The following is a 16,166-nucleotide window of genomic DNA, read 5'->3' as shown; positions in this document are numbered from 1 at the left end:
TTAAAATAAATTTTTAATAGAAAAATTTTTAGTTTTAAAAGTTTAAATTAAAAAACTGTATTTTTTTAATATTTAGATCAATTAATATAAATTTGGCATAAAAAGCACAAAAAGATAGGGTTCGATTATTTATAATTACGGGGATTTATATACATACCACTATTTATGTTATTTACATATATAATATTAAAATTTAAAGATAATATGGGTAATAAGAATGAAATATATAGATGATATATTTAATATTAAAATTTTAAATATTAGATCCCATTCACCTCGCTTGCCATGGCGGAAGTCTCGAGTGCTTTCTGCACTTCATTCCTACCAAAATTCCCTAAACTCCCCGTCCTACCGAACATACATGGCTTCGCTGCCTCGGGCCGTGCTTCCCACCGTCTCACTCGCTGCTCGATCTCTGCCGAGCCGATGCCCTCGGGAACCAGCAGCTCGACCATTCCGTGGGGCTGCGAGATCGAGTCTCTCGAAAGTGCTTTCGCGCTGCAGCGGTGGCTCTCGGAGTCGGGACTTCCTCCCCAGAAGATGGACATCCGGCGAGTTGACGTTGGCGAGCGTGGACTCGTCGCCCTCAAGAGCATCAGGAAGGGGGAGAAGCTCCTCTTTGTCCCCCCTTCCCTCGTAATCACGGCAGATTCGGTCTGTTTGACACTCCCTTTTCTTTTCAAGGGGGTGGTTGGCTAGAAGTAGGATTTTTTAAATCCTGTAAATCCAGATTTAGTATATCTTGAGAGGTTTACAATCTGAGAACTGTTTCACAAAAATGATGCTAAATTCTGATAAACTGATTGACTATCTGTTTCGGGATTTAGGAATTGTGTGATCAATAAATTTTTAAATTAAACCCTGTGAATTGTTATAGACTATGTTTAGTCTATAACTATTTATCAATCTAATAGGATTTTGTAGATGACCCTTGTAGGTTTAAGAGGTGGCTCCTCCCATGTAGCATTCTTCCTTAAATGAGTTAAAGAAGTGGCTCTCACCATATAAAGTTTTGCACCAAATGAGTTCATGAACTGGCCTCAAGATCTAGTATTTTGTCTTTAATTGACACTTTGTTACCATCTTCTAGCTCATGTATGGCTTCAGCACAAAGTAACAAATCAATTTCTATTTATTGAGGAATTACTTGTTTGAGCATTGAGCTTTCAGTTTTGTTCTCATGGTGCAAATTCATAAGGAGGCCACCCATTCTAGGAGTGCTTTAGCATGAGCACATTAACTCCTAATGGTTACACGGAAAGTCACCTAAATGTTTATGAGTTCTTACTTTGCTATACTGAAGAGATCTTGTATTAGGGTGGTGAAAGATAGTGCATATGGAGTTAAGATAGCATATCATGGAATCACTACTTAACTATGTGGAGAGTTTTAGGATGTGGGGGCTATTATTAACTCAATAGTGAATTTTAAACCTTCAATATCTCACCTTTTATTTTAGTATATCTGACTGCATTAATAGGACTTGAGACATATTGAAGACCTGAACTAGCTAAAGGTGTGCTGGAATGACGAATGAGTAACAATATTTCAGGCAGTTGGTTTAGTTTTGATTGTTCTGTTGTTTTTTTATCTTATTGTGCTGTACTTTTCTTGGAAGAAACTCTTTAGATAGATGATCATGTTTTATTTTAACAAATAGGATTAATTTTTGTTTATTACTGCCTAAGTACTTTTGAGATTTGTTGCTATATTCTAGTATATTTTTATCTATTTTCATGAGGAATATCTGTGTACTCAAATCTCTCAGATATGATTTTTGCCTTTTTGAGTTTCCAATTACTTTTAATCCTGTTTGTAGGAGTGGACAAATACAGAAGCAGGTTATGTGATGCGGAATAATTCTGTTCCTGATTGGCCTTTGCTTGCCACCTACTTGATCAGTGAAGCTAGTCTTAGAGATTCTTCAAGATGGAGTATATACATTTCGGCCTTGCCTAGGCAGCCTTACTCACTGTTGTACTGGTATGTTAGAAACTTTAAATCTGAGTAAACTTCAAAATTAGAAGAAGATGGAGTTGCTAATGATGACAATTTCATAGAGAATGCAAATTACTTTGTTCTCTTCAAGAATGTAATTTTAGATTTCTTCTCCACAGCTTTTATATATCATTGCAGGACACGTGCTGAACTTGATATGTATTTGGTAGCTTCACAGATTAGGATCAGAGCAATTGAACGGGATTCTGATGTAACGGGAGTGTGAGCTATTATCCATCTTTTGATTTATTTATTTTGCCCGTACTGTCATTTGTGCATGTTTCATCACTCACATTTTTTACTTTTTAAAGATTTTAAGTTTATTTGGTTTTTTGAGCATTTAAGGTAGCGTTAAAAACAATTGTCTTGTTGCACATGTAGATTTAATGATTTAAGGGCCAGGATATTTTCGAAGCACCCAACGGTATTTCCTGAAGAGGTACTCAAGGAAATTTCATTCACTTATGAACTCGTAAATTTATTATTCTTGTATTTGATTTAGATCATACTGATAAATTGATGCTAGATGATGATCTAATCGTAGAGTAAATTTCAGTGACCTACTCCAATTTAAGGTGTTTGGCTGAGTGATTTGCGGCCAATCTTTGCATGCTTGCCACAATTTCCATATTTTGTTGGTTATTCAATGTAAAATTTAAAACACTTTAGTTCTATTTAACCATGCTTGGTACTTGTATTTTGTCTCAGGTATTTAACCTGGACACATTCAAATGGTCCTTTGGCATTCTGTTCTCTCGTCTAGTAAGTATTTATACATTGCTAGTCAATTCGGTAAAGTTTTCTAGTCCTCAATTATGACTCCCGTTGTTGGATTTATTGTTATCGTTGATTATATATATATATATATATATATATTCATTAGTTTGATAATGTTTTCACTTTCTAGGTACGTTTATCGGCTATGGATGGAAAAGTTGCCTTAGTTCCTTGGGCAGATATGCTTAACCACAATTCAGAGGTATCTTTTGCATGCATGGCGCATCAGATCAATTTTCTGACATTGCGCTGGAATGTTTGCTGATGGAAAATGAAGATGAAAGTTCTGCAGTATCTGTTAGCTGCATAAAATATTTGATCATTTTTTTGTCATTGTACTGGAAAGGTGTAGAATGAAGCTGGTGATAGTCATTACTTTTTGTTATGCATGTGTTTTCTTTTTTGTCAAAGTCATAGGCTTACACAGATTGTCTAACGCATTTGAAAAATAACCTCACTGGGCTCCAAAATTATGAAATAAATGTAGCGGGGAGTGTCATCTTCTCTACACGTGAATAGGTTCACCAGCTCAACTAGAATATTTCAACATCACATTGCAGATGCTTAGGATAGCGCAGTGATGATAGTACTGTTAACATAAACATCAGCCCCTACAAATGGTTCCCTCAACGGTTCAACTAGCAGAGCAGCATTCGACTTCCATCCGATGATCTCTTATTATTAGCAACCCTGCTCTCTCCCAGAATAGTGAAAACAAACCACAGCGTAGCTGGCCAAATAAGTGATTTTTTGTCATGGTTTGGGCTGTTATGATTCATTGTTGCTAGCTAAGTTGGCTGAAATGGTTCCTGAGAATGCATGATCATGTCATTAGTTGCATATGCGTGGGCTCCAAAAATTAGCGTCCCAGCCTCTCCACTGACCCTTTTCTTTTTTTTTTTTGGGTCGTCGAGGAGAGTTTTAACAAGTTTCGAGGCAAATTTTCAGAAGGCAGATTGGATTGTGAATAAGACATCACCCAAAGATTTCACCCTCATTTTTGTCAGGACTTCATAATCTGAGTTCAGGTTTCCTATAGGCTGATGTAGGGAAGGGGGGGGGAGTTTGATGTAGGTAGGGGGGGGGGGGTCAAAACAACTTGGTCTTTTTGTTCTTTGGGCTGCTTGCTGTCTCTTGGTTTGGGCCTTGTTTGCTCTCGGGTTGGGCTTTAGCTGCTTTGGTTTTGAGTTGAAATTTTGGGATCTACTTGTGATCTAGCTCATAAATGCTTGAGCTGATGTTAAGCTTATTAATGTATAAAGGTATTCTTTTATAAGCTCATTATTGTGGAGTGGACTTGTGTCTCTTTCCCTTCTCTTTACCCCTTCGGTTTCTTCTCCTCTGGTGCTCTTTCCGAAGTGTGGTTCATTCCCCTTGCTATGCCGATTGCTCTCTGTTACCTGGCTGCCCGTTGGGATTTCCTTTTTACCGGTTCTGTTTCCTGTTGCCCATTGGGTCTTCTCTATTTGCCGGTTCTGTTCCTGGCTGCTATCCCATGGATGTTATAACCGGTTCCTGGGTGGTTTTTTTAGGTTGCTTTGTGGCTGACCCTTGACCTTTCATTTCCCCAAACCTGATTGGTTTTGGTTAGAGGTGGAATGGATGTTTGGCTTCTTTCTTTTGCACATAAATTGGAGATAATTGGGGCTGTTTGGCTGCCCTCTTTTCTCCTATAAATATAAGGTGTTTGGGCAAAGTTAAAAGTGGGTTATGATGTGATTTTTGGAGCTAAAAACCTGAGAGATTTTTCTTCTTGGAAAAGCTTGCGAGCTTGTTCCACCTCTTCATCTTCCTCTAGGAAAGCTTGCGAGCTTGTCCTTTCTTCGTCTGGGTCTTCTAACACCTTTCTTCTCTCCGCAAGATCGACGTCACTTGTATCCTTCTTCTTAATCCAAGAAAGCAACTTTATGTATATTTTTATGTTTGTGTTTGTGTCAAAGTTTGTAAGTCTTTCATCTTATAAAAAATTGTAGTTTGTTGTTTTTTTTGAGAATTTGATGTATTTTCTTTATCCTAGGAAGCGTGTGTGTTTTTGCTCGCAAAAATTTAGGGCTTTTCCCAAATTTTTGCTTGCATCAATTTGGTATCAGAGCCTAGGTTTGTTCCTAGGTCTTGTTTCGTGTTTTTTTTAAGTGTTTAAAAAAATGGAAAAAAAAATTGAGTCAGTTGTGGGAGAATGCAGTCCAAAAGATCTTGAAGTCCCACTTCCGATAGACAGATGGATTTCGACGGAAGGAAGTTCAACAAATCCCCTGCATAATGAGATATGCAAACTTCAGTTGTGGTTGCATATGAGTACGAAAAATTATTTGAAGAAGAAACAACTTCTACAAGAACAATTCAAGCGAGAGCAAGACAAGATGTTGAAAAGGTATGCAACAAAAATTCAAGAGCTTGAGGCGCATGCTTTGCCTCCTCGGAAGAAATCTAATGACAACTCATCGGGAGATGAGCATTTTCAACCGAAGGAGAATTGATGTAAGCAAGGGGGGGGGGTCAAAACAACTTAGTCTTTTTGTTCTTTGGGCTGCTTGCTGTCTCTCGGTTTGGGCCTTGGTTGCTCTTGGGTTGGGCTTTAGCGGCTTTGGTTTTGAGCTGAAATTTTGGGATCTACTTGTGATCTAGCTCATAAATGCTTGAGTTGATGTTAAGCTTATTAATGCGTAAAGGTATTCTTCTATATAGCTCATTATTGTGGAGTGGACTTGTGTCTCTTTCCCTTCTCTTTACCCCTTCGTTTTCTTCTCCTTTGGTGCTGTTTCCGAAGTGTGGTTCATTCCCCTTGCTGTGCTGATTGCTCTCTATTACCTGGCTGGCCTTTGGGATTTCCTTTTTACCGGTTCTGTTTCCTGCTGCCCATTGGGTCTTCTCTATTTGTCGGTTGTGTTCCTGGTTGCTGTCCCATGGATGTTATAACCGATTCCTGGGTGGTTTTTTTAGGTTGCTTTGTGGCTGACCCTTGGCCTTTCATTTCCCCAAACCTGATTGGTTTTGGTTGGAGTTGGAATGGTTGTTTGGCTTCTTTCTTTTGCTTATAAATTGGAAATAATTGGGGCTGTTTGGCTGCCCTCTTTTCTCCTATAAATATAAGGTGTTTAGGCAAAGTTAAAAGTGTGTTATGATGTGATTTTTGGAGCCAAAAACTTGAGAGGATTTTCTTCTTGGAAAAGCTTGCGAGCTTGTCCTTTCTTCGTCTTGGTATTCTAACCCCTTTCTTCTCTCCGCAAGATCGACGTCACTTGTATCATTCTTCTTAATCCAATAAAGCAACTTTAGGTGTATTTTTATGTTTGTGTCAAAGTTTGTAAGTCTTTCATCTTATAAAAAATTGTAGTTTGTCGTATTTTTGAGAATTTCGTATATTTTTTTATCGTGGGAAGCGTGTGTTTTTGCTTGCAAAAATTTGAGGCTTTTCCCAAATTTTTGCTTGCATCGTAGGCGCAAGCCGTTATAGTTATTTACCCCTCCCTATAACGAGAGAGAACTTTTGATTAAGGCTAGTCGTCAAACAGATGCATAGTATCTGGCTTATAGTAGTAGTATGATTTTGATATTTGAAATTTAATATTTAAAATTAGAACTTTACCACCTTATACTTAAAAGTAGATGATGGCGGGATTGATGATAGACCCGATCAAGATCCCATGGTTTTTTCGTCCTGGGTCATCATAATCCCTAGTCTACTTAGTCAGATGAAGTAGTCGACCAACCTAATAGAAGTATCATTGTCGGCAGCCATGGGTTGTTTCGTCCAAGCATAGCTTGTAGACATGAGGTGAATATTTACCTAAGGGGACATTTAAATCCACCTTGCTAACAGAGGACTTTGTGCTCTATCGATTATATTCTGTTGATTCATACCTTAAGGATTTGAAGCCATTGGGGAACATGCGGGCTCTGACCATAACCGTAATTTAGGGGTGTTATTTGGCTGAAAAATCACCCGGTTCAGAGGGTCCCGATCATAACCGTTTACTTGTGGTGTCATTTGGCGGCGGAACCATCGGTTAGAGGACATGTGCCACGTCCTTACTAGTAAGAGACTATTTGAGAATGAATCATATTGATATTCTTGATCGGACATTAGCTCTTTGTGAGCTGAAGTAATTTTCATATTTGTCCACATCGGCAAATTGTTATAGATGGTGGATGAATTTTGCTTTAAGCATTTGATGATTTGTTTCATTTGAAATATCTTAATTGGGTGAATTTTAAATTTTTGAATTTTTATGAGCATTTGGGAGGCATCTTTAAATGTTCGTGGTCCCCTCTTGTTGGGATTTTCTATCAACACAACCTTCATCGGGGTTTTTATGGGCAATTTTATTTTATCAGTTGAACCTTGTTGGCTTTGTCTCCTTCCCAACAGAGAATAGAGTTCGTTGTCGGCTTTATTCTTTTATTAGTGAAGTTTTCTTGTTATAGACCTTGAAGGCTTAATATGAATGTACAAAATATATATCTTGGTCAATGCCATAGTTATATATTTGTTCGATAGTTCGAGCCGTGTCAACTCTTATGTACTCACATAGGAGGCTCGGGCTTGAATTTAGGTTCATTTCTTGACCTGCGCAGCATCCTCAGACGTCACGTGTGCATCTACAACATCCTCACCAAGGCCCATGCGGGTGTATACTTTTACATGCATTTTGCATGATGCATTTATATGATGGATGTTTGCATGTAATGTAGAAGGTGAATATGACATATCTCCGTGCTCGCATACACCTTTGCACTTTTATCTGCATGTTTACATGCTCACGTATACACCTATATATTTACATGCATACATGTATGTTGGCATTTTGCATTTGCACGCTGTTTAATCTTATTTGCGTGATATTTTGCATGTTGTGTATTGGCCTGATACAATGGTATATGACATTTATGTGTGATGTATTTATGTATCACCTATTTGCTTGCATAATGATAATACATGTATGCGTACTATGTTGGCATATAAATGTGGTACATTGTTGTAGCATAATGCATATTGTTCTACCAAGTGATATGTTTGCATAAATTATTATGCCTATTTCAATGCATGAAGGGGGTTATTTTAAAATGTTCGGCACTAATCAGTTGTGTGGGCAACTATCATTTGAATGTACGCAACGTTCTATTCAGATGCTTGTAGACGCCTTTTGTATGCTTGTACGAGTGTTGCAGATCCGGTGGTAGAGAGTCCGGCTTATGTGGTTCGGATGATTGATGGCTTGAGTTGCAGACGAAAGATTGGAAGGATCAAGGGATCCGATTGGAGGTCAATGGCCGGTTGAAGTGGCTTTGGTTGACAAGGCTGGGTCGATTGAGCGAAGGGGATCATGCATGGAAGAAGTCGAAGAAGCAGGGGCGGAGGGGTAACGAAGAGTCCCCATTTCGTTCTCATTTTTATGAAGGGGCAGAACTTCGCTCGAGGAGGCATAGCAACGATTAAGGCTTTAGCTTCAGCAGGATTTCTGCGAGATTTTGGGGATTTGATCAGAGTCAGAGGATTTGATTTAAAAAATAATAATTATTTTGCATTATCATTATTATTATTAAATGACATAAATGAGTCAATCACTCAAAATTGCCTCGATTTACGCGTCGTTTATCTTAATCCACATTTTGCCTCGGAATGCGCGACGATTTCCTTGCATGACTTTCATTGAACAAATTTATAGTCATTTTTTGGTATTGTCGGAGTTTTGAAAGAAACAACAAAGTCCATTTTGCGATCAGACATTTGAGCAGAGACGCGCATCAATTTCGGGCGTTGGTCGCCAGTTTCAACCATTTTCGCTCGATTTGACTGTGAGGGGTCCCCCCTAGTCGAATTAGATTCTCTGATCACAATAGCACAATCTGTTTGGCGATCAGAGGTTGTTTGACTCTTCAAGTGATGCGCCGCGCCGCGCCGCTCCGATGCTTGCGTCACTTAATTCACCGATTTTGCATTTTTCGCGTGTTTTGAGTGTACGGGTCAACAATATGATTAACTTTTCAGAATATAGACTTTTTTTTATAAGCGGCAGTTAACCCGGTACCTATGAAAAAAAAAGTTTTTGTTTCTATGTCTTTGTAGAACACTGGATTCTGTTGTTATGACTATGCTATTGCTATTTCATAATTATGATGAACTTGCAGAATGTTCTTATTTATCATTGTTTTTCTTAATCCAAGTTTCTTTTCCGATTGTTTCAGGTAGAAACATTCTTGGACTATGATAAATCATCAAGAGGAATAGTTTTTTCCACTGATCGAGTTTATCAATCTGGTGAACAGGTAAATGGTTTTTAAATTTGCTGGCCTTAGGGAGGGATATATTGTTTTATCATATGTAATATTGAGTGAAAACTGATTTTGGGAACATGCTGTGGATCACACTAAGGGAAGAAATAATTATTTCTTATTCCAGAAAGTATTAGATACAAGTTAGCATGTATAGGTTGGTCTAAGAACGAATAAAGAAAATATTTACAGTAATATAAATAAATAAAAATTTTTAAAATAGGTCATAAATCCCCATCTTTACCATGAATCTATGGCAGGATCTTGATTTCTTTCCTCAAATGAATTTGTGAGATTTTGATTTTTCATAGGACAATATTTCGCCTAGGAAAGGTGTAAAATTTAGGGGTAGATTTTCTATTAATAAGTTAATCCACATAGTTAGCATCTTTGTAGTGTTTAAGTCCTAATTTTTTGCTTATTTTATACAAACTGTGTTTATTCTAAGTAAATTCCCCTGGTAGGATTAGCTTACAAGTAACGAATAATTTAATGAATAGCCTAAAGGTAAATCTCCTTTGGCTCATCTATGAATTGACTTAACACACACAACATAAGCTATATCTAGCCCCATAAGTGCAAGATACATAAGTTTTCCTACAACTTATTGTACATGTCTATGTTCGCCTTAAGTTCTTTTGCTTCTCATAATTTATGATTTGGGTCAATTGGTGTATAAGCGGGATTACAAGCCATATTTCTTGTTTCCTTTTGTAGATTTGTGACATACTTTTGTTGTGAAATGAAGATACCTTGATATGAGTGATCTACCTCAGTTCTTAAGAAATATTTCAATTTTATTAGCTGTATTATCTCAAATTCTTTGATCTAACACGACTTAGAGACTTCTTTGTGCCTCATCATCTCTTACTATAATTATATCATTCACATATGCTAACATTTCGTGACTCCCTTTCTATCCGAATGTTTAATTAGCAAGATGTGATATGTCGGAGTTTGCTTATAATATTCAGAAAGTGAATAAATTGGCATTCTTTATTTTTAAACAAACTTAATAATGTTAGAAGTCCATCATCTCAATCTGGTCTATCAATATAGTTTTTAACCGTGTCAATTTATTTGAATTTTTGGAGGCTTGGAAACTGTAATAGTTGGTTAATTAGTTTGAGAAAATGCCTTAATTAGTAATATCATGTAGCTTACCATTTTTCAGGAGAATATGAGGATTCATCTAGCTTTGTGCTGAATGTTTTGCTCACGTATCTTGAACATTTTGTACTTTAAATAGTATATCAATTTTTTTGAAACGAAAATATGGTAAATATTAAGTTCTATCTTTAATTAAAAAAAAGTCCTATGATAGTATTACATAACTCGGAGAAGCTAACAACGAACTAAATAACACATGGAGCTGGAAAGTACCTTCTCTGTATGGTACGTCTTATCAGCTCAAATTGCAATTGGGAGTTTTAAGTTTCATTTTCTTCTTTCTTAATAGATTATTTGATTTTGAAGGTGTTTATTTCTTATGGCAAAAAGTCCAATGGAGAATTGTTGCTTTCATATGGGTTTGTTCCAAAAGAGGGCACAAACCCAAACGATTCAGTTGAATTGTCCTTATGTCTTAAGAAGGATGACAAATGCTACAATGAGAAAGTGGTCGCCTTGAGGAAACATGGTCTCTCCACGTAAGTATTGAACCATCAATTTTTAGGTTTAGCCTCAGATTATTGTTCCTATTATTGTGTAATGATGGTGATCTCCATGCTTGCTACTTGGGTCATTACAAAATACTAAATCTTCTTTTTTTTTTTTTAAGTTTTATATATCTTAATGCAATTGCATCCTTAGAAAGACCAGTATGTAGCCCATTTTATCGTTGTGCTAAAGTTAATGCCTTTTAGTGACCTAGGTTTCTTCTCATTGGTCTAAATTACCCTTTTAAATGATCAGGGTGTAAATGTGCAAGATTTGTTTGGGTTCATCTCATTTGTTAATCTTACAAGCTGTTAGAGAATACCAAGATTGAATGTCTAACATATATATATATATATAGACACACACACACACATGCAGAAACAAGTACAAGCATGCATGCACCCTCAATCGTATACATGGGCATTTTCTGTTTTTTGTTTTTACTTATTTTTAAAATTGTTATAAAGTTGAATGTAAAAGAGCCTAGCTATTTTCGCATTTGGCTCATGATGTAAATTAGACTGTAAAATGAGAGAAACTTGCTAATTATTGAGTCAAACGCTAGCTGTTCTTGAACATGGTGCCAATGATTGTCTCTAGGTTGAGATTGCTTCCATTACTTCTACCCTCTCTGAATACTGCACTTGCTCCTCTAGATCTCTTAGTGGCTGCCATTACCACGAGTCACCTCTCCCATTACTTTCTTAAGCCACTCTAGAAAGCATAGGATTGGGCTTCAACATTGCTACAATGTCCTCTAATTGGTCCACACATATCCTGCAATCTGAAAATGCCTATTCCATGTGTAATAGTTCATAACCAGATCTGGAGTAGTTTAAGATTCTTTAGCATAATATGATGCTTCTATGTTCAAGTCATGGAAATATCCTAAAATTAACGTTTAAGGCTACTTATATCAACCCCTCCCCAAACTCTGCATTAGCAGGAGCTTTGTGCATTTTCTATGCTCTTTCCATCCACCTCTCCCTCCTATAATGCATTACCAAAACCATCTCCTTTGTAGTGCTATCACCAACTGAGCCGGCTCATCGCTTCTTGCCCTTTCATTAGTGTTTTCCTGAGGCAACACACTATTGTCTAGCAAACTACCTCTACTCCTTCCACACTTAACAAACACAAATTGAAATCAACACTTTCCTTCTTTCATTTAATGTAAATGGGATAATGATGGATCAGTCATTGGATCGATCCAGCCGGTCTGCAATGGACTAGCCAGGTCTACACAAGGTGGAACAGCCTTTAAAAAAAAAAAAAAAGTGGAACAGCCTTATGTGCCGCTCAAACCGTGGGATCCAATAGCGCCTATTAGGAAGGTTTTGGGAGGGATTTAGGAGGGAAATTTGAATGTAGGGACTGTTTAGAGATTTCCTTTTAGATTGTTTGTATTAAGGAGTAGGTTTTCCGTGGGATTAGGGCATCGTGACTTAGACTGATTTTTTCTGTTTTGTTCTCGCTGTTTTGGTCTCTAGCGGTGTCTAGGTAAGTTGGGAGAGAAGGATCTTCCTCTCGAATTGAAGATCTATTGTATCTTGATTGTTTTCTTGCATCTTCACCAATTATCAAGTTCCTTGGTGATTTACCACCACAAATTTCCAGATTTCTATTTTATTTTTGCTGAAATTCCAGATTGCAGCACGGTTTGCTCTAGTTATCATGCACGAATTTCCTATCAGATCAGTCTTTGGTAAGGTTGATTTTGGAGGAGGGGAGATGGGTAGTGGTCAGGTTTCTATGTGCTAGGAGGTGTGATGCAACACATGGACCCAAATTAAAACCATCGCTAGACCAGACTCTAGGTTGAATCAAATCGATTTATTAAGTTAAATTGTGTTTACATATTAGTCTTATTTTTATTTAAATAAGGTAGAAATGATCCTTTTGGATGATCTTAGTTTTAGAAAGTTTTCTTGTGGTTAATATTGGTTTTTAAATTTCAATTAGATGATAAAAATTGATTTTAATTTGGATTAGATGATAGGATTAGTTTTAACTTTGAATTGTAAACTCTATTTCATTATTATTATGCATTGAAATTAAGAATTATTTTTATATTTTCTTTCTCTCTCCTCTCTCCCCCATTGCGAGTGCATCCTCAGTCTTACCGGAAGCAGAATTATTGACCCTTCTCTTTCTCTATCCACATGATTTCTCTTTGATTGAAAGAGGCATGGTTCCTAAAACTATCCATTTTATTTTTTCTTTGGCTATTCATGTTTTAGCGCCCATCAATCAGTTTATTACTTTATTCAATGAAGAGAGCCTTCCTCTCTTTCCCGTCTCTAGGTTCTCTCCCCAAATCCTAACTTCCAATGAGCAAAATTATTGGTGATTGCATTTATGAAGACAGTTTCGTAATTTTCTTGCCCTTTTGTTTTTTTAATTTTTATTTTTATAATTTGGAACTGCACGCCCAATATACGTTAGTAGAAACCAAAATTTGATTGGACAACCGCATTTTTGTTGGAGTAAATAGATTTTCTAACATCATATTACAAACCAGCACAGGCTATTATCTGATTGCACCGTCGCAAGTCACTGCAACATCCCAATTTTCAGCCTCTTCATAAAAACTTTGTAACCAGCTCATTGTGTAGTTCTTTGAAACCTATTATATATTAAAATGTAAAATTACGTTAGCTGAAAAACTTCAGAGCTGTAAAATTACGTCAGCTATCTTCCCCATTCATGGGAGCTTTACCATGATTGCTTGTTAGTGAGCCTTCTGAGTCCCTTTTCCAACAAAATGACTTCTCACATTAAAGCTTGTGAAAATGACTTGTAATAATTTCATTGAGAAGTCTCTTAACTGTGTTTCTGTTGAAGTTAGCGTTGTCCACTCAAAAAAGGAGATAAAGTGGGTTCAATCGGCATTTACAGTTCTGTTCTCTAAATAATACTTTTGACATGAATGGTTAATTATACTTGTATCCATGCTGCTGTAGACCATTTGAACAGCTGAGATATTTATGTATGATGATGTTCCTTTTATTAAATGAGCAGGCCTCAGCAGTTTCCTATGCAGATCACTGGCTGGTCCCTGGAAATGATGGCGTATGCTTACCTTGTTGTTAGCTCCTCTGATATGAGGCAACGATTTGATGAGGTTTGCTTTTCCCGTCTTAGAAAAAGCACTTTCTAGCGTTTATGACTTCTGTTTCCTTATTTTTGGAGACTTGAAAACAATTTGGTAAAAATTAGGTTGTAATATTGTACTTTATTGTTGTGAGCAGAGCCATACAAATTTGCTAATATGCATGGTCGGCTATGATTTAAGGCTGTTTGTTTTGAGCTATTAGGAGTGTAAAGGGAATTCATGAGTTTTGAGTTTTCAAATATTTAGTATATAAAATATATGTAAAGTATATTTGTAAGTAATTCAGAACATCTCCTGAGGCTCATTTTTGACTAATCTGGAAATCACTGAATTGGATGAATCCAAAATTTTACCTGTTCTATAACTCAATGTCTTCTGGAAGGTGACGTTGTAAGAGTATTTGATCATTTTTAATCTCTGATAATTGCAGATGGCTGCTTGTGCGGCCGGCAAAACCAAGTCAAGAATGGAAATCAATTATCCTGAACTTGAAGAGCAAACTCTACAATTTATATTGGACTGCTGTGAATCCAGCATATCGAAATACTCCAAATTCTTAGAGGTATCAGACTTGAAAACTATTTTAATGCAAAAAAAATCCTTCTAATTTTTGCAATTGCATTCTTCATAACTGAATGCCTTCCTTTTAGTTATTGATTGAACTTTTCGGCAAGCAATTTTTGTACCTTGATTTCAGTTTGAATGTGGAGAAAAGCAATTTTTGTACCTTGATATACTTTCAGAAGACATGCTATTTAAAAATGGCTTGCATTTGTAGAAAATGAATAGACTGAATTAAGGTGCTGTCTTAAGATTTATGTTTTGTTTGGGATAGCTTTCTTACTGCTTCTTAAAGTAGCTTTTTAGTACAAAAATTAAAATTTTTGTACTAAAAAGTCGCTTCAAGAAGCAAGAAGAAAGCCGCCCACTTCATTTGGAACGGTTTTCTTAGAAGCAAATTCCTTATAATCTTAATGTTTCAATATTAAAATGGTTGCAAGGTTTACAAACAATTCAAAAATCTACTTATGACATTATACTGAATTTTTTAAACTAATAATTTATCTTTTGAGAGCTATGAATCTGACTTTTTTTTAATCTGAACTTTCAAGGGTGGTAGTCCTCCTGATCCTATAACAACAAATGCACAAGAAGCAAATAGAAGACTACTATTGAAACAGCTTGCAGTAGCTCTGTGCACGAGTGAACGCAGAATACTGTTTCGTGCACAGTATGTAAGTAGCTAATCCCATTGATAAAATCCTCTACAGATTGATCTTCAGCTGATGAATTTTTTTTTAACTATGTAATTTGACTACAATAATATTTATTTTGGAATTTACATGGAATGCAGATACTCAGGAGAAGGTTGCGGGACATTAGAAGTGGAGAGTTAAGAGCTCTTACGATTTTCAATGGATTCAGGAAACTCTTCAAGTAAATTTCATAGTTTAAGGATTGCATCGTATGATCTTCAATAGTATTTACCATAAATAATTGAAGGATTTTTTTAGCTGTGGAGAGTCTTTGAAAATGAGCTTGACATCTTAGTTTGTTTCAAATTTGCTTCTGAAAACAGGATAGATGATTTTTTTGTTTACCTGTATGAATAGTTATTTAGAAATGGTGTGAAGCTAGCTATTTTCTTATAAATATTTTGAAACAGCTGTTAGAAAGTATTTTTCTGATAGTAAAAGTGTAAAAATAGAAATAATTTTAAATTTATATCCTTAGTAATCTAAAACATAAAAAACGCTCATCATTCATGCTAACATATAAAGTTTTTTTTTTGTGTTATTTATTGATTTTTCACTCCATTAAAGTTTAATTTTTTTAAAAAATTATTAAAGGACTATAATTTTAAGCATTTTTAGTGCTTTTTTAAGTGCAATTTTGTAATTGATTAAGGTTTCATTTAGTACGATTTTTTTATTATTTTTTAAAATAGAGGTTTGGTATAAAAATTATGTTTTAGTGCAAAAAATTTAATTTTTGTTATAATTTTTTTTAAATCATTTAAAAAATTATCCAAAATGAAGCCTAAATTGATTGCAGTTGCCTTGCCGAAACAAGTGAGCCTACAGGCATAGTTTGGTCAGACTCCCTTTTAGGTTTCGTTTGGGATAGTTTTATTATTATTTTTTAAAACAGCTTTTTAGTATAAAAAGTTTTAATTCAAAAAAATTTTTAACTAAAATATTATTTTAAAAAGTATTAAAAAACTGTCTCAAACAAACCCTTAGCCTCGATTGGATAAGCTACTCTGGTTGGGATGGACTTTTAGGGTTTAGGGCAACGAGTTTACTTTAGAATTTGTGTGAAGCTCGGGAAATTTGATATTTTA

At 35.9% G+C, this 16,166-nt stretch overlaps 1 protein-coding gene across 1 annotated transcript; it reads left to right on the top strand.

Annotated features, from left to right (window-relative positions):
* The first annotated feature begins 270 nt into the window (after positions 1-270).
* Positions 271-15,475, top strand: LOC110099042 (ribulose-1,5 bisphosphate carboxylase/oxygenase large subunit N-methyltransferase, chloroplastic). Its single transcript, XM_020826057.2, has 12 exons — positions 271-654; positions 1,820-1,983; positions 2,137-2,220; positions 2,380-2,437; positions 2,707-2,760; positions 2,906-2,977; positions 8,962-9,042; positions 10,525-10,697; positions 13,729-13,831; positions 14,253-14,384; positions 14,935-15,057; positions 15,177-15,475. The coding sequence occupies exons 1-12, from the start codon at positions 286-288 to the stop codon at positions 15,261-15,263; spliced, it is 1,500 nt and encodes a 499-aa protein (XP_020681716.1). The 5' UTR covers positions 271-285; the 3' UTR covers positions 15,264-15,475.
* The last annotated feature ends 691 nt before the right edge of the window (positions 15,476-16,166 follow it).

This window comes from Dendrobium catenatum, unplaced genomic scaffold (genome assembly GCF_001605985.2).
Source record: "Dendrobium catenatum unplaced genomic scaffold, ASM160598v2 fragScaff_scaffold_1632, whole genome shotgun sequence".
Lineage (NCBI taxonomy): Eukaryota > Viridiplantae > Streptophyta > Magnoliopsida > Asparagales > Orchidaceae > Dendrobium > Dendrobium catenatum.
This window is presented reverse-complemented; position numbering and strand designations above follow the sequence as displayed.